At 40.0% G+C, this 24,627-nt stretch overlaps 1 protein-coding gene across 6 annotated transcripts in view; it reads right to left on the bottom strand.

Annotated features, from left to right (window-relative positions):
- cadm1a (cell adhesion molecule 1a) overlaps positions 1–24,627 on the bottom strand; it is a 280,906-nt gene that overhangs the window by 30,676 nt on the left and 225,603 nt on the right. For all 6 annotated transcript variants that reach the window (XM_060890347.1, XM_060890348.1, XM_060890349.1 and 3 more), the window contains exons 5-9: positions 20,829–20,981; positions 19,119–19,256; positions 15,031–15,189; positions 6,611–6,707; positions 4,536–4,708 (exon numbers count right to left, since the gene is read on the bottom strand). In XM_060890347.1, the coding sequence (XP_060746330.1) occupies positions 4,536–4,708; positions 6,611–6,707; positions 15,031–15,189; positions 19,119–19,256; positions 20,829–20,981 (720 nt within the window). The remainder of the gene's footprint in view (positions 1–4,535; positions 4,709–6,610; positions 6,708–15,030; positions 15,190–19,118; positions 19,257–20,828; positions 20,982–24,627) is intronic.

The raw sequence follows: 24,627 nt of genomic DNA, 5'->3' as shown, positions 1-24,627 counted from the left end.
CTGCTGGCTGCATGGCATGACAGGAGACTGATGAGTCCCCTCTGGCCTATTAAGCGATGAATCTATGACAAGGCTAATGATGAAAAAGAAGCACATGCTGCATCCTGGCCAATTTCATGACAATCAAGTGCGGGTGTACACGTTAATGAGAGTATTTACAGGTAGGTTGCATCAGTGGGTCGGCTGGAGGCAGTGGAGTGAGTCTGGCCGTGTAGTCATCATCCTGCTCATGTTTTTTGCAAACAGATATCCTGTTTGGGTTCTGCTAACGGGATGGCGTGTTTACTGGAGGATAACAATTGACATGAGAATCCAGCATGGTGCACATGTCTGTTTCTTACTTTCCGAACGAGGGCTTATCACGGCCAGCGTCTATGTTTCAACACTCATTGAAAGGAATCCTCGATTGCATGCAGAAGAGAAAGACACGTTTACACGTGTCAGCCATCATAATGAATCCAATTCAGGAGCACAGGAAATCACTTGAACTCCTGATAATGTCAAGCAGCCTTGGTTAGCAGCTACCAATCCACAGGTTCATTGTTACTAAGGTTCGGCTCCATTGACATGCGTGTAATTTGCCATGCCTTGCCATTTCTGACACTTCCGGGAGCGTTTTACATTACCGAGTCTGATACTTGCGCATTTGCATTTCCAGCTGGGTGATTTCTTGAGAGGCAAACTACCGAAGCCATGTTTGACAGCAGCCAAGATGTATCGTAGAAATCTGACTTTTAAATGCGAGTGTCACGACTGCAACAAATTGCGAGGGAAATATCGGCGGCTCAAATGTAATGAAAGTGAGCGGGGCTGTAAGAATGGAAGGAGTGTGTTGAGCGAGGGGAATTTACAGCTTCATTATAATGACACAGTGATGGGATTTGGCCCGCAATGGCAGGACTGCAGATCTTGTGTTTTTTTTTTTGTTTTTTTTTTCCAGAGCATATTTTGAAGATTGCTCGACTGAGCCAGGCTGCTGCTTGGGAGTAACGTGTACTTCTGGGAGAAGTGTTCTCATCTGCTTCGAATTAGATGTTGAGTACGTGGGACAATTAGCTCTCTCAAGTAGTCTGTATCTTGTCGCGAAATGAGCCACGTTATCAATCACGGCTTTTTGTCTCCGTCGTGAGAGAGACGATCAGCTCTGGCTTTGTGGCTGGGGAAATGCGACTTGTGCTGTGACGAATATCTTTTTATGCGCCCTGGCATTTACGGAGACATATGGAGCTCTTCGCTGGAAAGAGCCAGAGCCAGGACTGTATTATAAGCTGTAATCCACAACAACACTGCAAAACCCATTCTCTCTGGAGTTAGGCTGCGTCTTGTGCGTGTGCAGTGATCGATTTCTCGCAGGCGGCAGCACGATGACAGAGGAAAGCACTCTAAGCGCTATCGGAAGTGTTACGGAAAGGGAACGAGAGCGAGGGTGACAAGCGGAGGAGGAGGGTGCAATAAAAAGGGGCTGGGGCTGTGGAGGAAAAAGCTAGTCTCTATTAGGTTAACAGTGTGCAGTAAACTGGTTACAGCCCTGTATGCTGCCTCTCATTCCCCTGCAAGGCTCTTCTAGCACTGAAGCTCTGGAAATGTGTCTCAGGGAATGTCGTTTTTACGCCTATAACCTCTTTAGTGCCAGACCCTCTCTGAGCGTTCTTCATCACTTAGCTTCCAATAGCTGCATTAGAGGGACAAGGCTGCTGCAATACATCTGTTCTGGCTATATGTAAGGAAAAGGCACAAATCCTGCCTCTGACAATCTCAGAGTTGATTTAACTCTTTCAAGGAGAAGTCATTCATAAATTAGTACGAAGGACCAGAAGCCTTCCAATTATAATCGTGTGAAGTTATTTTCAGTGTTGTTCAATGCGGCGGCACAGCGAGAGAGAGAGAGAGAGAGAGAGAGAGTGTGACAAAGACACATTTCTTGCACTCTTATTTCCAGCTGACACGCACGGTTCTAATGGAATACTTAATGCTTTTACGTTTCCACATGAAATCCTTGAAAGGTGTATTAAAACACTACTGAGATGGTTTCTATACGATCATGCATTGATGCTTCAACAATTACCGTTCTGCTATGCCATTTAATGCATGCGCTGGATTGTGTGAAAATGTGCCATGAGCTTGACAACTTGCTAAACAGCCATTTTGTCACACTCTTTCTCTCGCCTCAGATTACAAAAGCCTCTAACTGTGCCATCCCTTACAGAATTTTGGACTATTTCAGACACTTGAGGTGACTTTTTTTTTTTTTCAAACCACGCCAACTACAGTAGTGAAGCTCAGAAAGTGACAGGACCACTGTTTGTAATAAGCAGATGTCATCGCGTTAAAAACGATGGAGAATAATTATAAGACTATGAAGCGTGCAGATGTCATTGGTGCCTGTCTTTATGAGTGCATGTGTGGTGCTTGTAAAATACTGGAGGGTGTCAGAGCGCTCTGTTAACACACTGTGTTCAGGTGGGAGGCTGTGCGGGGTTGTCAGAGCAACATGACGCAAGATTAAGCGCTGACAGCCCGGTCCCTGCTTCCAGGCTCCACACTCCATTTGCAATTCTAATACTAGGACAAGATATGCTGCTGAATTACAGTAGACATTTAAAAAGTGGTGGCAGACATCAAAGCCATCGAGCGGCCAGACGGGGCTCCGTAGGCCCACGCTGCTTTTAATAAGGCTGTTGATCTCACCTCAGTCTGGGTGAGAGGTGCGTGTGGTGTGTGTAACTCCCCCTGTCCTCTTCTACAGGCTGGGTGCTTGTGAATTCTCCACCTGCAATGACTGCCAAGCGTATCGTGGGGGAGAAGTGCGAAAAGCCTGGCAGGTTCCCACAGTGTTCCAGAGAAAGGATTTGAAACACACTTACTGAAGTTGGATATCTGAGTTTACTGCTCAGGCGGTGTAGCATTTAGCAACTAAAACAAGACCATTATACTGCAAACCATTTGGTGGTACCAGGATCATTGACCAACTGTACCAAAGGTTTCACTAATAAAATCCAACAGTACTTGAATCTGGGGCTCGGAGCGCTGTTCAGTGGAGATTGGTTAAGCATGACGTTCCAACGCTGAATATTAATCAAACCTCACGGACTAGCAGTAGATTTGTACCATCACAAACTCACACTGTTCTGTTTCATAATGCAGCTCTGCTGAATTCTCAAATTGGTCAGAAGGTGTTTTATTAATTTTGTATAACAGCAACTTTAACAAGAAGGCAAATCACATTTTTATATCAATGTCCTTATTAATATATGTTAGGCTTTTTATTTTGAGTGCAGGGACTTGTATGACAGACACTAACAATAAATGTTGGTCTTGTTGTTGCTATTGTTGTCCTTTGGCTGCTCTCTGTTTGGGGTTGCCACGATACACCGAACAATCCACATATTTGATTTGGCACAGGTTTTACACGGGATGCCCTTCTTTGATGCAACCCTCCCGTTTTATCCGTGTTTGGGGACAGAAAAGAGAGTTAAGCCCTCAGGCTCTACCAATAAATCTATTTATTAAATGAAATTGTTATTTAACAAAGAAAGTAATTTTGTTATTTATATGTAAAGAGACAAGTCCTTAACATTTAAAGAAGGAGTCTCCAGTGTCAGAGGTTTGTTAAAGTCTTCTGCACCTTGTGTTATCTCCAAGAAAGCGAAAAAAAAAAAGAGAGGTCGATTAAGGAATAACTGTTTGCGGCTGCTATGTTGTAAAGGATAACAAGAATACCTCTTGCGATTCTTCCATAACTTTAAACATAACAAATGATTCAAATGTCTCAGTCATTATTCACTAAACGTAAGAATATCATTATTCCACAAAATCCTGTGGTATCAGTGTGCTTCTTATTTTAATCCTCAATAAGCATCTTTTTTTTTGGTCAGTATTTTCACTGCAGCAGTTTCCGAACTGATCAGATAAAGTAGCACTGTTCATCTGAGCAAATCGTCCATGTTGAACTGCCATTGTCGCACACCGAAACCATGCAGCAGGACATTTTTACTGTCATATTTTGAGTTTGTAGTAAAAGAACCAAAAAGCACAAGTTCCACTGATTAGGTCCTTGTTTCTAATCGTGCAGCGGAAAAAACAACAACACTTATAGTCGCCGTATGTGCTTATCTATTACATCTCTTTCTTCGATGATCTGTCATAATGTTTTATTAGAAAAATACATGAACACAGTCAATAATGAGGAGGTGCAGATGGTTTCTGATGAGAGTCTCTTTCCTTTTTTTGCTCGCACAGCTGTGCATTGTAAATGCTACTATAGCTCACCACTTAAAGACCCTCTGCACAACACAAATCCTTTTAAATAGGGGTCGATTATTGCAATCTAAGACCAGACGTGAGTCATTTCTCCACAGGCTTAGTGCTGTAAACGGTATCAGAAGTGTTTTCAGATAGAAGAGTGTTCGGATCCGAATGTGATATCCTAAGGAAAAGGATACGTTATTGAGATCAAACTTATTGATCTCGTATTCAGCTCGAGTGAGAAGAAGTGTAAGAAGGGTTGAAGATTGCTTAAAGCTTGGTGAACTCACCATACACGTAGAGGATGTAATCGTCATAGGATTCTCCCACAGAGTTAGAGGCCACACATCGGTAAGTACCGTTGTAGGACTTGTTAAGGTTCTCGATGTAGAGATCCGAGCCGATGATGACGGCATGCGAGGGCACGTCGTCGTCCACCTTCACCCAGTTCACCTGTTGAGGCCTGCAGAGAGACGGCGTACAAACCAAACTGGCTTTCAGACAAAATGGACAGAAAATATGCTCTACTTAAGCCAGCTGGATTGCTGTAAGCATCTTACACGGCCAAAAAAGAGCAAAGGTTGATATTTTTCTCTTGTCTATTGCCATTAAGTGCAGCTAAGTGTCTTGTTTCTTTGTCCTAACAGCTACTGTAAACAGAGCATGAAACAGCCTTTGCCCATTTTCACAATGACGGGCCGACTGAGCTAAAGCCGCTAAAAGCCTCTAAACTTCTTTTTAGCGCACTCAAGGCTCAGTGGTGGTCCTGAAGCCTAGTTATTTCCCTGGAGCTTCTGGAGAAGCTGGAAGTGGGGGGTTCTCGTTTTGTTTCTGTGGTAGTTGTACTTAAAACATTGGGAATAAATAAAGAAAAAGAACGAGTATGTATGTGAGTATGAGTGTGGGTATGCCTTTTTATTCTGTTACAGCAATATGACATTCAAACAAATCGTAACTACAATTGGCGTCAAAAAACAATAACACGAAGAAAATTTCTGATGACGTGGAGAGAGTCTGAATCTGAGGGTAAATATAGATATACAGTACATACATGTGTGGAATAAAGATGCAGGCACAGATCTTGTGAGAGAACAAGAAGAGAAATGACCTAGAAAAAGTTCTTTATTTTAGTGAAAGGAAGAGAGGGGGGAGAGAGAGAGAGAAAGAGAGAGAGAGAGAGAGAGAGAGAGGGGCACAGTAGAGGGGCTGAAGAGAATATGGGGTTAGAGGCAGAATACAAATGGTCCCAGAGCACCAAGTCCAAAATTATATGACAGTAATGACTGCAGCCCCTTCTCTTGCCTTTAATGAAAATGACTTCTAATTTTCTGCCCCGCTGTATTGATTGCATTCTCATGCTTATTAAATGAATGCAGGAGGAGCTGGAGCTTTCTGCACAATACGAGTTTGGAGGGAAAAGGGTGGTGGTGTTGGGGAGTTGCAAACGAATTACCTCTCTTTGTGTTTGTACACATTCGCCCCATTGTCTTGTCATCCACAAGCTTTTTTCAATTAGACGCTATAGATGCTGCTATATGTGAGGTAATGTTTGATGGTGCAGGGTCTGATGGCACGAAAGCATATAAACACAGTGTGTGATTGATGACATCATTTGGCTCGTGTGTTCGCCTCTTCAGTATGCACATGCAAATCACACTTAGGCTCAGAGCTTGGGCTCCTGAGGACTGATTACCATACAATTACCAGACGGCAACATGTGCAGCCTGCTCCGGCCTGCATTTCTGCTTTCGCATTCACGCGGCATCGATATGATACGTCTGGAAAGGATGTATTAATTCCACCCTACTACTGATCTTGAAGATGCTGCCTTTTAACGCTAGTCCTACAGACAATATTCGGAATCTGATGGGTCTGATTTTCCATAACAGCGGCTCTCAGACACTGGCTCAAAGGAAAGATTTGTAATCGTTCTAATATGCAACAGTTTTATAGTGACAGCTCACTGGTGAATGGACATATTCTAAGGCTATTAATAAACAAAGAATAAGGAAATGATTATTTCATATTTATAGAAGGAGTCTCCAGTGTCTGCACTTATATAACAAGCTGCATCAATTCCTCCCACTTATTATCATGAACTCTTTTTCTCAGGTGCCAAAACATAGAATTTGTTCCTGTTTTGTTTTGTGTCCATGTTCAGCATTGAATGTCTTTGTCATGTCACACGTCTTAACGTGTGCTTAAAGGCTCATAACGTACATACTCGTAGATTTAGAAATATCTTTTTCAAAAGTATTAATTTTGTTACCTAGACTACTAGGAGCAATATATTCATAGAAAAGTTCCCAATAAACAAAATGGTGAGTTTATATATATGTTTGAAGGGAAATGAAAACCCTCTCACTCTGGTTTGCCTTTGGTCTTGCACGTCAGCTCCAGGTTTTCTCCCTCTCTGGTTAGTCCTTGAGGAAACTCCACGACAATCTTCACCTCTGGTTTATCTGCCCGAAAGAAAAAAACAACAGCAAAAAAAAAAAAAATAAACCTTCAACCAACCATATTTTAATACTTACTTGATTTTCATTACCAGCTGTAAATTGCCATGCTGGGTTTTATTTACAGCTTAACACCTGATTTCAAGACCTGTTTTGGTTGCGATGGTGGATACTGCAACAAGAGAAGAGTAGAATGCGATTGTGGCCGCTGACAGTATGGCCACCTAGGTTGCAATAACACACCCTAACCCCTCTACACACACAATATTGACCTTTACGCTCCATCACTACTGTCCTCTTCCTGATCCATTAAGAGTCTGTGGCCACTACAGGCCTTACATCAGCCTGGCTTCTGTCATGGTCACTGCATTCAGCATGAAACGCACATCCTTCCTTCACCCAGCTAGCTTTTTCTCTCTCTCTCTCCAATTCTGCTGGGATTAGGTTCCCTGCTGCTTCTGTACCAGGCTACAGGAGCACTGACATTCACAATGACGTTTGACATGCACTGATACATTCTCGCACAATGGCATTATGGATATGAGGCCATGGATACGGCCAGGGGACAGTCATGCAGAATGGTCATTCACTGTGTGAGCTCTGAATATCATTTCGTTCAGCCGTCAAAGAATGTTTCAGGCTGCTTAATCCAACTACCAGCATGGAAGGCACAGATATCCCTCTCCGTCTGATGCTAATAAAAGCATTATTAGACTTTGTCAGAGTTTGACAAGTACGGGGCAGCTATAAGCCCCCCTACCAATCCATTTTAGCAGGTAGCGCATACATGGGGGGACCTGGGGTGGTAAAAGGAAAAAAAAAAAGCTCTGTGTTTACACAGAGCACTAATGAGAGCATGGGGAGAGAACATAAGGGAAAGAGGGAAAGAAGAAAGTGTTCCAGGCCTTTCATTAAGCAGCAAAAAACCTAGCAAACAGTAGTTAGCTGAGGACAAAGTAAAAGCCACCCAGCTGTGAACTGGGGTCTAATAATAATTATACTGAATAATGACAACAACAGTAATAATACACATGTCTGTTTCTGTACATCAGTATAAATGCTGGACACTGTAGTTTACAGTTTTAGAAGAACAATATTTGGAGTTAAGGAATCAAACAAATAAATGTTATATCTTTAGATGTACTTTGTCAGAAATTACATGTCATACGTTTGGACAAAAGAATGGTTTTCCTGCCTTTTTCAACCACTTCCAGTTATTTCTCCTGAAGTTGTAGGATGTAGAATTGTAGACTTTTAGCTTTCTGATTAAAAATGGTATTATATATGTATATCTCATTATGGATTAACCTTTACAGATAAATGCTTAACAATTTATCAAAAGTCAACATAATCTGCCTATACAAAGAAGCCCTAAACTGTACAGTCACCATTAATGCACTAACATATTTAGCTTGTACTTTTTTCAGGTGTAAATACATAGGATGTATTTGAGCTTGCTTATGATGTGTGCAGTGGAAATCACAGTATTCAGAGCCACTAACAACAGTTCAGGTACATTGAGTTTTAGAGAATTTTTTTTTTCTCTCCTCTAAAGAATACAATTTTCACTTTGTGGTTTTTTTTAAATAAACCCATACATACTTTATTTTTGCAAAGGAAAGACATGAATGGTTATTTGTGTTCTTAAATTTTTCTAGTGGTTCTTATTTATTAGTAATGGAGTAACTTGATTGAAACATTCAGATGTCAGATTTCTGTCATTTACCCATTGGCTGCATGATAATTATAAAGTGATGGAGATGGCAAACATCTCACGCTTATGTTATGTTTGTTTTGCTTTATCACTGTGTGATAAATCCTCATGAGCCTCATCCACAAGATCAACCTTTTTTTTTATTTATTATTTTTTTTTTTTACAGTAATCCCCATCCAAAAAAAAAAACAAAACAAAACAAAACAAACAAAAAAAAAAACCCAAAAAATCCCAACTTATATTCCTGACACCATGTCGCTGATGCAGCGGTGTGCTGGTATGATTAAGATTAAACCCCCCTCATCCCCTCCCCTCCCTAACATTCTGCTGTCTAACATTCAGTCAGAGAATAAGATAGACAAGCTGCTTTATCACACATACTCACAATAAGAGGTCAGATACCACAATGTGCTGCGCTGCACAGAAACCCACCTAAGCCCTAAAATCCATGATTCGGCTGTGCAACTGCAGGGATATACTCTCACCACCCGGACAGAATGCCAGAGGCCTCTGACAAAGCCAAACGCAGAAACCTTTTAAAGCATACGATAAATAATCTTGAACTTAAACATGACCTTGTGCACCTACCAAGTGAACCGATATGGCAGGTAGGTCTGGAAAAAAAAAAGGATAAAAAAGAAAGACAAGGTAGGAGTACGTAATAAAGTTGCATTTTAGTATAAAGACAACTTAGAAAAAAGTTGCAGTCATAAGCTTTTTCAACGAGACACCATTAGAATCATTGTACTGTATAACAGGGCAGTGGGTCTCAAAAGCAGGGTCCTTTTTATCAGCCAGACACCTTTTTAACTGCAAAATAAATGTTCCTCTCAGAACAGATATACATTAAAGAAATGATTGAAATATTCCAAATTGTAAATTACTTGATTTGATATCTCAGATTCTCAGCACCATGTTTTCCCCCATTTTGACCAGCCAGCTCTCCTCAATCATATGATAGGTACCAACTTGTGAGAGTGACGATAACACATGCTTCAAACATGAAGGTAGCATCTTTTCAGGTTTTTACTCTAAGTAAGGACCTATGTGCTTCCCTATCAGCTTTATTCTGCCATCCTTCCCAGCCAAATTTGCCTCTTGATCTCTTAAACACAGATCTTTTTAAGTCTGGAACTTTCTATTGACATAACATGGTAGATCAAAATTGTCATTATTTAATGGCTACCTGTTTAATTTAAGTCAAACAAGTTCTAGTTATTACATTATAATCATTACAGTTAATAGCTATAAGAACTCAGTAATACATGTAAAAGGTTTGATAATGGTGGGTTTTGATTATGGGGCTCACCACCATTCTTGGCATCATTAACACCTCCATTATCTTCACAGACAGAGTTGAGATAATGGATACAGCCATACAGCTGGTTCAGACTGGGCAACGTAGTCTAACCTTGAACAAACCTGAACTCCTTGCAGGTAGCCAGGTTCCTGCTTTGTCTTATTGTAATGGCTGATCTCTACTGCATTCCATAGGCTGGCTTGCTTCCAGGCCTGCAGTTTCTCCAAGGGCTCCAAATCTAATATTCTCTCATTAATGGAGCTTGAAGTGGCATGCCTGTGCTATGGTGCATTGTGTGCCCAGCTGTATGCACAGCAGCACAGTGCTAGATTACAATGTGAAAACTGTAATGACATTGATACAATTATGGGGCATTTCATGTGCACTAAGTAGTGCGTTCCTTAGTAAGAATGCCTGTATTTGGAACAGCATGTTAATAATGCAAACTGGCCAGATTTCACAGCGTGCATTGTGAATTAGCATGGAGGCACCGAGATACACCCAAATAGAAAGAATTTAGCTCCAGCTTGTGTTGACACAAGCTTGGGGAATCTTAACTGATCAAATAGTGTATAACAGATCAGTTGTATATGACTTTGAGTTAGCTATCTGCCAAAGTCAACAAACACCGGTTGGAACGACTCCATGTCTCATTACTAACATCACAGTGGCTTGTGTTGTTGCATGGTTACATGGTTACTTCACATTGTCCCATGTACATATAATACAGTATAAGAAGTCTTATTCCACAGAGCTGTTGAATTTACAAATTCCAACTGGTCAAAATGTTGATTCATCTTCTATGACATTTGCTCCAGTTAGATCAATTCAGATCAAAGTTTATACCAATCTATAGCCACTTGTTCAAGAAGGTTATCATTTCAATTCAGTTTCATTTCTATAGCACTTAAAGAGATAGGCATTGCCACAAAGCAACAACTCACTCTCACTCATCTTCTACCGCTTATCCGAACTACCTCGGGTCACGGGTACCGTGGGGAGTACTACCGGAGTAGTACAACTACCTGGGGAGGAAACCGGAGTACCCGGAGGAAACCCTGGCCCCAACACTGTAGGAGTGAGGCAAATGTGTGAGGCTAACCACTAAGCCACCGTGCCCCCCAAAGCAACAACACAGAATAAAAATTGTAAAGTTTAAAAATGTTCATTTACATTTATGTGTAACGAGGAGCACATGCTCATCCATGTGACACTGGAGAGTGGGATTATAAATCATTTCCCTTCTATAACTGTAAACTATATAGTCAAGTGAAATTTTGTATGGAGATTTTGAGCATCGTATAAGCATGAGCTTCAGCGCAATACCTAGCAACTTCTTATTATTTCTATTAACAACTTAATCACAAGGACTTAATGTAGCTTCTCAACTTTTTGTGCTCTAATTTAATAAAGATAAATCACAGAACTGTTTATATGGTAAAGTTTATTTAAGAGTTATGGAAGGAGTCTTTAATGCAGCTCTTTGTAGGAGACAGTAAGTTGTCCAACATGGGAGACATCTAACTTCAGGATAGATGACTTTGTTCTTTCCAGTTCTTTGGCCATGAGACAAGCTGTGTGAAGCTGGTGAAGGAATGATGTTTGCTTATAGCTGATGTAACTTAGAAATTAGGTGAATGTTCTACGATTTGGAACATAACTATAAATGGATAAAAAACACAGAAATTATAACTAACTTTTAAAAAAAAAGAAGTTTGCTGCATGAATAAAAAGCTTCAGTATTCAGTATCTATGAGACTGATAATGGAAAATAATCAACACTCAATACCACCCCAGCACTGATTATATTTCTATATCAGCATTCCTGTTATATTCTGCACTTTTCTCAAAGCACTTTTGCGTCATCAAACCTGTCAATTCTTTTGGCCACCCAAACAGTTTTTCCATTATGACCTTCGTGGGGAACAATAAATGTGATCTGTTGCTCGCTGTCCATCTGTCCAAATTACATGAGGCTGCCCTCCTGGTGATGGACAGTCAGGGCTGTGGAGGACAGGAAAGCAGTCTGCTCTGAAACTGTGGTTAAAGAGGAAGCTCCACCTGTTTGTCTCCAGCAGTGCAGGGGAGATGCTCTCCATTCCTCTCCCTCTTATCTTTAAGCTCTTTGCATGAAAGGCACCGAGTGTACGCTTCCAGCTTTGAAGGCTCCCCTGTATCACTTCCTCTGAGGAGCTTCCTCTCCTGGGCGTTCAGGTGCAGAGACCGGCTAAGAGCTCTGCCGCTAGCTTTTGGAACAGCTCACACACCATGACTGGAGGGCACCGAACGAAAAGGTCAGCCTCATTTTAATAACACAACCATTTGCCGGCGCTCTCTTTCAGCACCATTGGCATTTCCCTCAAGTTGCCAAACTTCATTTCCCTCAAGCCGGAGGGGTACAAAGGTGCTGACGAGCAACAGAGTGAAATTGTTGCAAGGCATGCCATCAATATTTCTGGGCTTATTTAATATCCACAGCAATGCATTTTACTATTCTGTAAATAAACTCTCCACTGATGCTGCCCACTCTCATAGATTTTTTTTTAGAGATTATATCCCTGCTGCAGGAGCCAGATTTTAAAGCATAGAGAAAGTGTAGTGTTTAAACTCCATGGAGGAAATGGGGTTCATTTTTCCTGCTTTAAGCCCAGTCGAGCCTAAGGGCAGTTGCCTGGATGATGATCTGGGCTTGTCTGTGCCACAGAAAGGTCAGGCACGAGCACTGATTTTCAGTCAATGCTCTATGGAAGGTGTAGTAGGAAGTACTAGTCCTGGCTTGGAATGCAATAAAAACAAAAAAAAAAACCTTTGCTAAAAAATCAGCAACTGCAGTGAACAGGGTTTCTTATGGTGAACAAAATCATTTTGGAAATCTTAAAAATCTTCCACTATCTATTGAGAAACCCTAAAAGCTTCTATGCTTTACCCCTACAACTGACTGCTTTCCTTAGAGACAGAGTATGAAGAACCTTTTAAGGAAATGTAGTACCCCTAAGAGGAACCTTATTTTTTAATAAGAATCTAAATAGATGGCATAGAAAGAGTAAATAGTGCATCTTTAGTCATTGAGAAACACTGAAGAAGAATAATATTTTTAGACAATTTAGTACATAGAAGGCATAACAAACGCCTTCACAAAAAGAAAGTGAAACCTCTTTAGGAACTGAAGAACCCCTAAGAGAAACTATATCGTTGCTGTCAGACGGAATCCTCGTACAGTATCTCCAAAACCATTATTTTTCAGGAATATTAAAAAAAACGCCGTATCTTATCTGCAGTGCACAGGGTTTAGTCCGTGTTGCAGTGGATTGTCTTGCGCTAAATTCCTGTCCTCAGATGATCTCCAGAACTAGCGGGGGTCAAGATTTATTTTTCTTTGAGCCCAGTGTTTTGAAGACATTTACCTCCGAAGACGTGTTGATTCGTTGCGACTCTTCTTGAGGAGGAATATACCGCGAAGCTCTCCCGCGGAGTGAGGAAGAGGTGGACAGTTGAAATGTCCAATGGAGTTAAGAGATTTGCGCTCAAGCTATTTTCAAGACTTTAGATTGGTTAATAACTTGTAAAAATAACAGACCCACGTGGGGACTGACCAATAGCATCGATATGTGAAAAAATATGAAATTGACCAAATTTGGACATACGAGGTTTCCGCCCGACAGCGACGATATTCTTTAGAGAATCCAGTATAGAAGATATAATAAAGCTTTAAACAGACTGCTTCCCTTTTTTATAGGGACAAATCAGATAAGGATAAGAAAATATTTTAGACTCTTTAGTACAGAACAAACAGAGTTCTTCCCCCTCAGAGAGAAAGTGGAACCTCTTTAGGAACTAAAGGACTCCTAAAAGGATCCCTATTTCTCCCTTAAACAGAGATCTCCTTCATAAAGGATTTAAAGAACATTGCTAGAAATGAAGAAACCCCTAAGAACAGCAATATTTTTACTTCTTCCCTTTCAGAAACAGTAATAAATACATCTTTAGAGATTGAGCAGTGTCTAGGACAAACTTTTTTATAGACTGCGGAGCCTAGAATGCACAGTGAAGTCTTAAACAGAGTTCTTTCCCTTCAGAGAGAGGAAGCAGAACCTCTTTAGGAGCTAAAGAACTCCCAAGCCTATTTCCTTAGCTTATAGGCTATACTGAAAACACAGTCAAAACGTGGCTGAAAGCTTTGGCACAGTGTTGCTGCCAATCACATTGCTCCATGATACTCTTGAAGCTCTGTGGCAATAAAGAATAAATGAAGACTCTCAATCAGACTCTCATCTTGTGCAGCAGTTTTACAGAAAATGAGAACAAATTTTTTTTTTTGATGGACACATTTTCACCAGTGGCCCTCGTATCACTAGTGCAGAAGAACAGGACCACCGGAGGCGAGCAGAAACCAGCAGTGTGAGACAGATTCAGAGCTTCATTACTGAAGAACGGAGGCCTGTTTAATCTTTTGGCACTCACTCAGCGCTGGGTCTGATCTAATGTGTATTTACGAAGAGAAAAAATGCAGACAACACCGTTATTAAAATGAGTGAAATGCCCTGACAGGGCATTTTCTCTGGTAGGAATGCTCTAGAGATCCAGACAAACTCAAATGAACAAAATTATACACCACTAACCTCAAATGTAGTCAATCAGACAAGCCATGTTTGGGGTCTCATGACAGAGTCTTCAGATTTGCACTGAAGCTACAAAGGCTAATGTACTGTAGTTAACAACTAATGGAAATATGGTTAATGGCATAGCATCACTTTTTTTTTGTAATCTAAGGAAATGATCAAAATGGTGTTATGGTATCACTGTTTTAGTGACATTTGAAATCATTCCCAAGATTGAAAGAATGGAATTATGCAGATCTTTACAAAGTTTCACATGAATGAGTAAATACCTAGAATAGCTTTAGTGAGATCAGACACTGATGTAGGGTGAGGAGGCCTGGGACAGGTTCTGCATTCTAGTTCGTCCTAAAGGTGTTTAGTGCAATTGAGGTCAGGGCTTTGTGCTGGTCACACTAGATATTCCACTACAATCTTGGTGAACTACGTCTTCATAGAGCTCGCTTGAACAAGGGAAACTGTAAGGTTGTGGGAAAGAACATCACATGGGTGTGATAGTCATGTGTCCATATACCTTTGGCCATATGGTGTAGCTTTAGCAGTTCAAAAATTTGAACTGAGATTTTGATTTCATTTCCAATGAGAGGTCAAGACTAAATCAAAGAAAAGCTATTTATAGATTGCTCATTATAATACTTCAGAAAGTGCTGTTTTCACCATTTAAGTCAAAAATAAAAAAAAACACTGTGCATTACTTACACTGCACCTCCAGGAATTTCTGAGCCTGAAAGTCCTTGACTGCTGGGTGGTCGACGATGCAGAGGACGGGAACACCGTCGTCCTCCTTTGTTACGGTGAGCCTTACCCAGCTGGTTACAGTGTACATCCTGTCATATGTGGGCTCCACTTTTGAGCTTCCTATAAGAGTAAGGGAAGAAAAAAAGAAGAACAGTTCATTTAACCTCAGTGTAACCTCTTTCATCTGACTCTGCCTCGCTCTCTCGTGCCTTTCGTTTCAGCTGTTTCTCTTTTTAACAGGAAAAAGTAGCAGTCTTGCAGTGCTAGTTGCTATGCCTCCCTAAATTTATTCAGCCACGTTAACAACAGCATAAACAATGCACAGGGAGACTAAATGTGCCTCTCAAGGATACATAACACAACTCAGCAAATCACCATTGTGTAGAGTTAATAAGCTAGTGTAGGGGGTGTGGGCTGAAGCAAGGGTTGAACAAACCCCAGCTATGCGCCATGAGGGGCTGCGAGTGCTGAACAAAACCCACATGCTTTCTGTGTGTATATTGTGAAATGCTAGTGTAGCGGCGCTGCAGGATTCTGTCTAAAGCAGCAACAGACCAGGAGTACATTAAGGGCTCAGAGCCACTGTACAAACTACAACCGTACAGTGCGGGAGGAAGGGAAAAATGGAGATGAAAGGCAGGTGGGCAAAAAGAGAAAAGAAGAACAAATCACAAACAAAAATTGTGCTGTGCTATCACTTTGTTCAGCACAAATCCTGAACTGGAGTGGAAGAGTTGCCAAGATAAATCATTATAATTGGTGAAGTATTGAAATTGCTAAAGGAAAGAAAAGAAAGTAAAAAGAATAGCGGTGGAGACGACACATGATTAGGATACGAAAGAAAGAAAAAAGAAAGAAAGAAAGAAAGAAAATTACAAGTATTATTTGTAAAAATCAATGCCAAAGGAGATTGTGCCCTCTAATTAACAATTACTAATTTGTTACTCTAAAAACTTCAATCAACAAGGAAGCTATTGAAGAACTATTTCTATATATATTTCTACTTTCTACTATTTTCCTATATGTGAGCTTGACCTGCTTAGATCTAATCATTTCACCTGCTACTCACAGTCACAATTTCCTATAAATCCTGCAAACATTCAATAAATTGTTCAACAATCGAAAACATAAAACATCAGAGGCAGAAGAATCTAAACGAAAGGCAAAAAATACAAGCGAAAAACAACAACATTAAAAACAAACAAAAACAGGAATAAAAATATAAGAATAACAATAGAAACAAATACAAATACACAAGTAAAACAAAACAAAACAAACATAAATAAATAACTACTAATAAGAAACTACAAAGAGAAACGTAGAAAGTAAAAGTTAAAAAAAAGGTGTGCAAAGAAATAAAAACAATAAAATATAGAAAAAAATAAACAAACAAATAAATGGCCAAGTGATTAAACAAACTGGTAAATAATCATTTTAAAACAAATAAATGCTCATTTTTACAAAGAGAGAAAAATATAAGCAAATAAACAAATAAATACATTTTACGAATCAGTGGCTTAAAGAAATTACAGATCTAAAGACAAAAATAAAAAGATGCTAAGAAAGAAAGCAAGAAAGAAACAAAAAAAAGAAAGAAATAAAGAAAGAAAGAAAGAAAGCTGATGTGAGTTATTTTGACAAGTGGAGTCTACCAGCTGGCACACAGAGAACCTCACTGCACAGCTGCACCTGCAAATCAGCGCTAATACAATCTATTTCCATACACATTTAATGAGAGACCTTTCACACCATATTAACAAATAACTGCAGACAGCGTGGAGGAAGCCTACAGTAAGACATACAGCTTTGCTTGGTTCTGGGCTCGATCTGACTACCTGTAGCATTCCTTCAACCGGAGGGATAATCAGAGGGAGGAACATTCCCAGCCTGTGATTACGCTCTGTGCTTCATGAGTGCTTTAATAGAGCCGGTGTTTTCCTCATTCTAATGTCAACCTCCCACAATGCCCCAATCGCACCTGCTAGAGATATAATCATGGGTCAATCACTGTCATTCACAACTTTCTTCATCTCAATATCAGCTTGGCATTTTCGAAATGCAACTGCGTGCGCTGATTAGGTCTGATAACACGATGCTACAGGAGGCTGAACATCAAAGAAAGCACACTAGCAACTGATTTCAGCACTTAGCCTGCACCGAGCCTGGCCTCGCTCCTGCTCCCTTCATCCTCCGTCAGTCCTGATGCTCCGTTGTAATTTTACCTCGTTAGACAGCATGAGCCTAGGATTTAGGGGTGAACTTGTGGCATTGAGGAACCTTTTTTTTTTTTTAAATGCTGCACACCTTTCTAAAAATAAATTTCTTATCCATTTAGTGCATTTTAGCTTGTTGGCAGGTTAGCTGAAATGGTAGGTTATATTTCTGCATGCAGACAGCAGGCTAATGACTGTCTAGCCTCCCGCTGGCCATCACCTATCCTGCCTCTGTCTCTCATCTGGCAGCAGAAGATTAATAACTCTGATTTTTTTTTAAATCCATTGTCCCTTATCTTTCTTTTAGCTCATCTTACTAGCACAAGGCATATCGCTGTGTGTGCCAGGTGCAAATGAGAAATATTAAATGCAGCACAAAACAGGACTGTGTGTGTGTGTGTGTGTGTGTGTGTGTGTGTGTGTGTTTGTGTGTGTGTGTAAGTCCAGAGCTTTGCATGGTGGGGCAGCTGAGTTTACATTCCAGGGCTGGATGGGTGTAACCTTTAAATGATATTTAAAAAAGCCTGATTATCCTGAAGGTAATTAGGCTGAATGATGAGAACATTTAATTAAAAATAAATCCGCAAGGCGCCGAGGCCAAAAGCAATTTCCAGACGGTGAGTGCCGGCGCTAGGCTGCTCGTGTTGCTTCCTTACTCTATTATTTTTCTTGTTCATTTCCCATCTCGCTGTTCATTATTGTATAAAGAACGCAGAACAGTCAAACACATCTGTCCATCTCTAATAGCATGTACAATTCTGACAATGATCTCTTCTGCTCACCAGGCATGTTAAAGGGAAAAAGAGCACATAGGGTCTATGGCCTGGCTAACTATTTTTACAGATAAAGCATCGATAATGTGTCTAGGAGAATGCATTTTAATGCAAAACCAACTGTATGAACATGATGCTATTTTAAATAAACATACTATAGTGCACTAGGGGGCAGTAAGAATCGATTCAAGTATCTTTTGTTAGGTGGATGGTTGTTTTCTTAAATGGGTGACAATGACAGGATTCTGAACAATTATCTCTTGATGGATATTTGGATGGATAAATGGATGGATGGGAGGAAGGAAGGAAGAAAGGAATAACAGAAGGAAGGAAGGAAGGAAGGAAGGAAGAAAGAAAGGTAATTTGAGGTAATGTCAGGTCTGAGGTAAAGATGGAACTGAGATTATGCCAGGTCTGTGTTAAACTGGAGACCGAGGTGAAGTCAGGACTACTGTAAAGTCAGATATAAGGTTAAGTCAGAACAGGGGTAGAGTCAGGTACCTTTAGGTAAAGACAGTACTGAGGTCATGTCAGGTCTGAGGTAAACTTTAGACCAAGGTAATGTTAGGTCTGAGGTAAAGTCAGAATTGGGGTAAAGTCAGGTCTGAGGTAAAGTCAGAATTGGGGTAAAGTCAGGTCTGAGGTAAAGCCTGGCTGAAATGAAGTCAAGCTAAATGTAAAGTAAGGTCTGAAGTCAAAACTGAGGTAGACTGTGAATTGTGTACTTCTGTGAGCTGCTGCTCTCCCTTGTACTGTAATGAGCAATGTGTACTTGTCTAGACAGCCCTGCGTCTCAGGTGCTGTCTTTCATTTGGTCTCACTGGTGCTCCTGCACAAAGCTGCACTCGTTTAAAATGAGAAGGTGTTAGATAAATTGCAGGGCACGTGGCTCTGCACAGAGTACAGTGGGGAAAAATTGTTAAAATAGCAGCTATAAGAAAAGAGCACCAAACTGCTACATCAGTCAAATGGAATAAACATGTCATGACTGTGAATCCTGACTAAAAATCTTATAAAAACATAAAAAAAGGTACTGATGTGGATTACATGTGTAATAACCCACCTTGCAGCTCTTTGTCTCCCTTCTTCCATCTGATGGTGGCAGCTGGTTTGCTGCCCATAGCTGTGCAGGTCATCTCCGTTTCGTTACCTTCTCTTACAATTTCCTCACGAGACTCAATGATTGGGTTGCCTGGTGGGACTGCAAAGAGCAAACACAGAAGATGGGGGTAACAGTGTTGAGCTGTCAATCATCTATATTACTAAGAATGCTATACTGCTCTCTAGAAAGTTCGGTGAATTATGTTATATAAACAGTGTGTGTTAAAGACTTTTGTCATAGTCCATTTGTGACTAAGGCCCTACCTTATCCCTAACTGAGCTAGCTAGTTTATGTAGGTAACATTTAGCTACTACAAAAACAGCCTCTTGCTTTAGTAAAGCTGTACGAATTATCTGACTGTTCCTGTTTATACCACACTTCACTGTGTGATGCTATCCAGGCATATTTGAACTTAGTTTATGCAATTCAATTCAATTCAAACCTATAGAGGTGTATAGCGATTTATAAAAAGGAATTTTCTGAAAGCAGCATTACAGAAGTGTACAGATTAGAATAAAGATTATAAAGTTTAAAATGAAATTACTATTTATCGCTAACATCTATCCCTGAGGCGACGGGGACTAGAAAAATCTCCCTGAGATGATATGAGGAAGAAACCTTGAGAGGAACCAGGTTCAGAAGGAAGTATTTAGCTTGCTAGTTATTTATTGAAATAAAAATAATGAATAATCTACAAGCTAGCTAGGTGTAGTGAACAGTTAGGGTGCTTTCACAGATGGTATTAGTTTTTACAAAGGAAGCACTAACTGTTCCAATTGTAAAACAACTCAAACAACACTCTTTACAGTCCCAGCTGTAGACTGAGACTCCTTTCATAGATGTAATAAACCTTTTCGAAAGAGAAAGCTTCACTATAGTGGCAACTGTTAAATTTACTTTAATAATAGCTCTCATTTTTAAAGCCGTTCCCTAAAAATCTGTTTATTGTTATTATTGGTTAATACAAATCCCTGTGGAAGTTGTTGCATCATTGTTTACCTTAATATAAACCTATCATGGACTGTGTAATCATGTTATCTGGAACACAAGTGGCAGCTGCTGAAGACCTTCTGATGATGTTTGAGATTCAGAAATTCTAGAATAACATTCCTCTTTCATTTTTGCTCCCTGATAATCAAGTTTACACACATGGAATTTATCGAGATGACAATAAAAGTGTCTTAACTTCTTGACCCCAAACTATTTTATCAATAGTCCTATAAGGGTCTTTTCCACAAACCCAGCTGATGACAGATGTGCTCCTGTACGTGAATAGTAAAATGTCCTCTGTCAGATATTGCAGCTGTGTCAGGTGAAGTGGTTATATGGATTCTCGAAAGCTTTCCATCATCCTGCCATGTTGTGCTAGTGTGTATAAGTGTTTTTAAGCACCGGTGCAGTACTTCGCACTGTTACTGTAACTAACACAGTAAGTCTCACAGGTCTCTGGTTAGCAAAATATTTGTTGAAGTTCCTCAGCTATGACAGCTCATAAACACCGCGCTGATAAAACATGATGAAGTGCTACAGTGTGTGATGCTGCCTGGTTACTACCGTGCCTTGAACCTCGGGCTGTTAAACTGAATGAGACAAGGACATGTTCAGGGACAGAGGTGCGTTGCTGCCTGTTTGTTTCCAGCAGGAGTTTGTGTATGTGTGTTTGACTCATACTCAGCACAGTGATGTCGGCGTAGGCCTCCTGCGGAGGGTCCGTGTAGAGCTGACACACGTATCTGCCCTCGTCCGAGAGAGACACGTTGGACAGAGCCACACGCAGCTCATTGTCTGAGAAGTTGACCAGTTGAAAGCGAGAGTCCTTCAAGGCTGAGAGAGAGATAGAAAGAGATAGATAGATAGAGAGAGAGAGAGAGAGAGAGAGAGAGAGAGAGAGAGAGAGAGAGAGAGAGATTGACCCACCATTAAAGGATCAGTTATAAAGCCTAAACCAGACATTCACCTTGCCATTGATTTTAGGAGAAACCAAACAATAAGTATATTGTAATAAGTATAACAATAACAGTTTTAGGGCTGTAGTAAAAGTCCTCATAATCACCTAGACCTGACAAAATGATTGTTTTCACTTCTTCAACTCGATCATCTTGGTTACTGAGGTTAAGTGTAGTTGATGCTTTATTGTTAGTGTTAATAAGCACAGCATGAGCATGTCCAAATATCCCCACAAACGAAGGAATATCTGACACACAGGTCCCCACAAGGAAAAAAATATATATATCTATTTTTTAAAGAAACTGCATGTCTAATTAAAATAAATAAATAATAAATATATATATATATATATATATATATATATATATATATATATATATATATATATATATATAAAGCCTAGTTCTGTGGCAATCTTTCTGATGGTTAGATTTTGGTGTAGCGATTGGAATTAATTACCTTTATTAATAAAAATATTAATAGAAGGTCTTCACAAGGATACATGTGTGTATCAAACAAACGTGTGTGTGAATGTTGAACACAAAAGAAGTTGTCTGATGGTAAAATTGGTACCAAATTGCTTCTGGTATGAAGCAGGGAACTGGTTTAGCACATGATGTGAGCTGTGTGCTGGTGCTGGTGGTGCTGCTGCTGCTGGTGGTGGTTTGAAGATATCAAACCTAAAAAAACTCTAAAAGCAATAAATGCAATAATACCTATGGTTTTTAAACTCTTTGAGCCCACTGGACTCTTTCTTAGGAACAAAATAAAACCCCCTCAACACAACCCCTTAGGATCACAGCACAAATTAATTATGCATATTAGGCAAATATGTACTAGCAGATTTATTTACTGGAGTCACAACAGCTTTTTGTTCCTGAACTTTCCGCCCACAGTCGCAACACATTAAAATGTAAATGCGAAACCTTCTGTATCACACAAACACTGTATTTTTTTCTTTATTTTTTCTTTTTTAAGTAACATTGCAGGTAGACATGAGTTGAAGTTATTTACACGTTATTATTATTTTAATGCCATTCACAATTAATGTGACTAAATAGGATTAATAACTAATAATTAAATAACAACTATTACATTGAGAGCCACTGAAATAACAACAGTAATGATAATAATAATAACAACATCATCAACAACAACAACAATAATACTAAAATCTGTGAAGCTGCTGACTTTAAAACCGTTTGGATTAAACTATTATATAGACAGTAGTTAATTTTGAAAGCGATGCTCTCATAACAAAAATTTATTTTGATTCTAAATCGAAATCTCTGGATGGCTATTTGGAAGGAAGTTTGGAAGGAAGAAAGTCTGGAAGGAAATTTGGAAGGAACTTTGGAAGCAAGGAAGTTTGGAAGGAAGGGAACATTGTAAGGAAGGAAGTTTGGAAGGAAGGGAAGTTTGGAGGGAAGGAGATTTGGAAGATTGGAAGGAAGTTTGGAAAGAAGTTTGAAAGGAAGTTTGAAAGGAAATTTGAAAGGTAGGAAGGGTGTTTGGAAAGAAGGAAGGAAGGAAGGTCTGACATGTAATGACATGTTTTGTGTAGATAGTAGCTTTATTCATGTGGAGACAAACATTGGACAGTAAGAGTCAAATTAACTCTGCTTTGGATATGTTTGAACAAAGATCACATATCACTAGATACCAAGTTGTAATATCTCTTCCAGAGATTTAAAAAAATAATAATACATTTTTACCTTGTTGAAAAAATAGATATTTAAATGTATTCTCAGTATGGATAAGGCTTTGAATTTAAATGTGGAAATGTGAACTGACATGTGGCCCACTTCTTAAAAAGTCTGGCTTATCTTCTAACCCATGTCTATGTGCCCCTGATTATCAAACATCCTAGACACTTCCTTGCTCAGTCAATTTAGCAGGAAGCAACCTTGTTTCTCCCTCAAGGAGGAAGTTCTAGAGAGAGGCACATGCTGATACCAACTTCGTGGTCTTCAAATCGAATTCAGGGCCTCTCTCCTAATTATGCAGCATCAGGAGGTGAAAAAAAAAGCCACTTTTTTCCAGAGTCCGCTCCCCCAAGAATAATGAGGAGTCCATTAGGCTTGCTTTCACGCTGAACATGATAGAGAAGCTTGCGGGGCAGAGTGAGTGAGAGAGAGAGACACAGAGAACATGACAGAGTAAGAGAGAGAAAGAGAGAGAAAAGAGAGATAAAAGCATACCCCCCACTGTCAGATAAATTCCTGCAGAACATTTACGACAATAAGAGATGTTCTTGCCGGCACTGGCTAAGTTCAAAGAGGCTGGAGAAATGAGAATAAATAAATAAATAAATAAATAAATAAATAAATAAATAAATAAATAAAAGTATCCGGAGGAAATAAATAATCAGTCATCATTAGAGCTTTTTGAGGCGATTGGTTCCTCTGAGCGAGCACTGATAGAGCGACGTGATGATTGTCCCGGGCTCCAGCTGGTTAACCATGCTCTTTAAATTTTATAGCCCAAGAGAAAAAAAAATGTTACTAGAGCTAGAGGGGCAGACGAAAAAGGAAGAGGACTTCATCATTGCTTGAGTGTGACTGGACTGCCTTTTTTTTCCTTCCGATCCTCTCTTCCAAGCATGACCCCCCACACACTTTGCCTGCAGTTGTTCATCCATCCAGAGCACGTGAAGCTGGATTAACCAGCCTTTTTGTCTGTATTTCTTTCTCTCTTCCCACAGTTGTCAGTCTTCCTTTTCTCCCATGGCCCATAGCCTCGACATGTGGAGCCAGCGCTGGAGGATAAAATATCTTTCTCACCTTTAATCGTGTCTTCGGGCTGGTGTGATCTTCAAACGAATACACAAATAAATAAAACATCCCCGGCATGTAACTCTATGCGTGCATGCTCTCGGGTGAAGGAAAGCGTAAAGCGGAGTGTAAAGCATGGGAAAGGAGAAGGCCTACTCGCTGTGGCAGTCTGTCTGAGCCCTCGTTTCTTTCCCTCCACCTCATGTGGCGTGTCTTTTATGTGCTATTAGAATAATGTGGGACTAATTAGAGTGGCCGGCTTGAAAGCTGGAATCTGGCTGTCAGAGGGAGGGCAGGGAGGTGCTAATGATTTAATTTAATTTATTGATTGGGAACGTGCGAGGGGATTAAAGCAAACTGATAAGGGGCAAGCGGCCAATGCAGTTTGTAATCTATTGTGACGGAGCGTCAGGTGGAGAGACAGCAATAATTAGAGCATTATGGAAACATGAATAACTGCAGCGTCAGCTCTAACCGGGACGAGATACGAGGCTCTGGGAGAGCAAAGAGGTCTGCAGGGTTGAGGCATTGAGATGGACCTCACTCTGCAGACAAATGTAAAACAAACAAAGATAAATAATAAGAAGGAAAAAGATGACAGCATTAATGAAAGGACTGATTAAAATATAATATAATACTAGTGTTCATTCCAGTATCCACACGTTATTATTTCTATAACAACAGCTAACTCACAGGGACCTATATGGGCAAATGATGAAAATGGGTTTATAGAATTCTGATAGCATTGA

The sequence above is a fragment of the Tachysurus vachellii genome, chromosome 17 (genome assembly GCF_030014155.1).
Source record: "Tachysurus vachellii isolate PV-2020 chromosome 17, HZAU_Pvac_v1, whole genome shotgun sequence".
NCBI classification, from domain to species: Eukaryota; Metazoa; Chordata; class Actinopteri; order Siluriformes; family Bagridae; genus Tachysurus; species Tachysurus vachellii.
The sequence above is the reverse complement of the archived record's forward strand: the minus strand, read 5'-3'. Positions and strand labels throughout refer to the sequence as shown.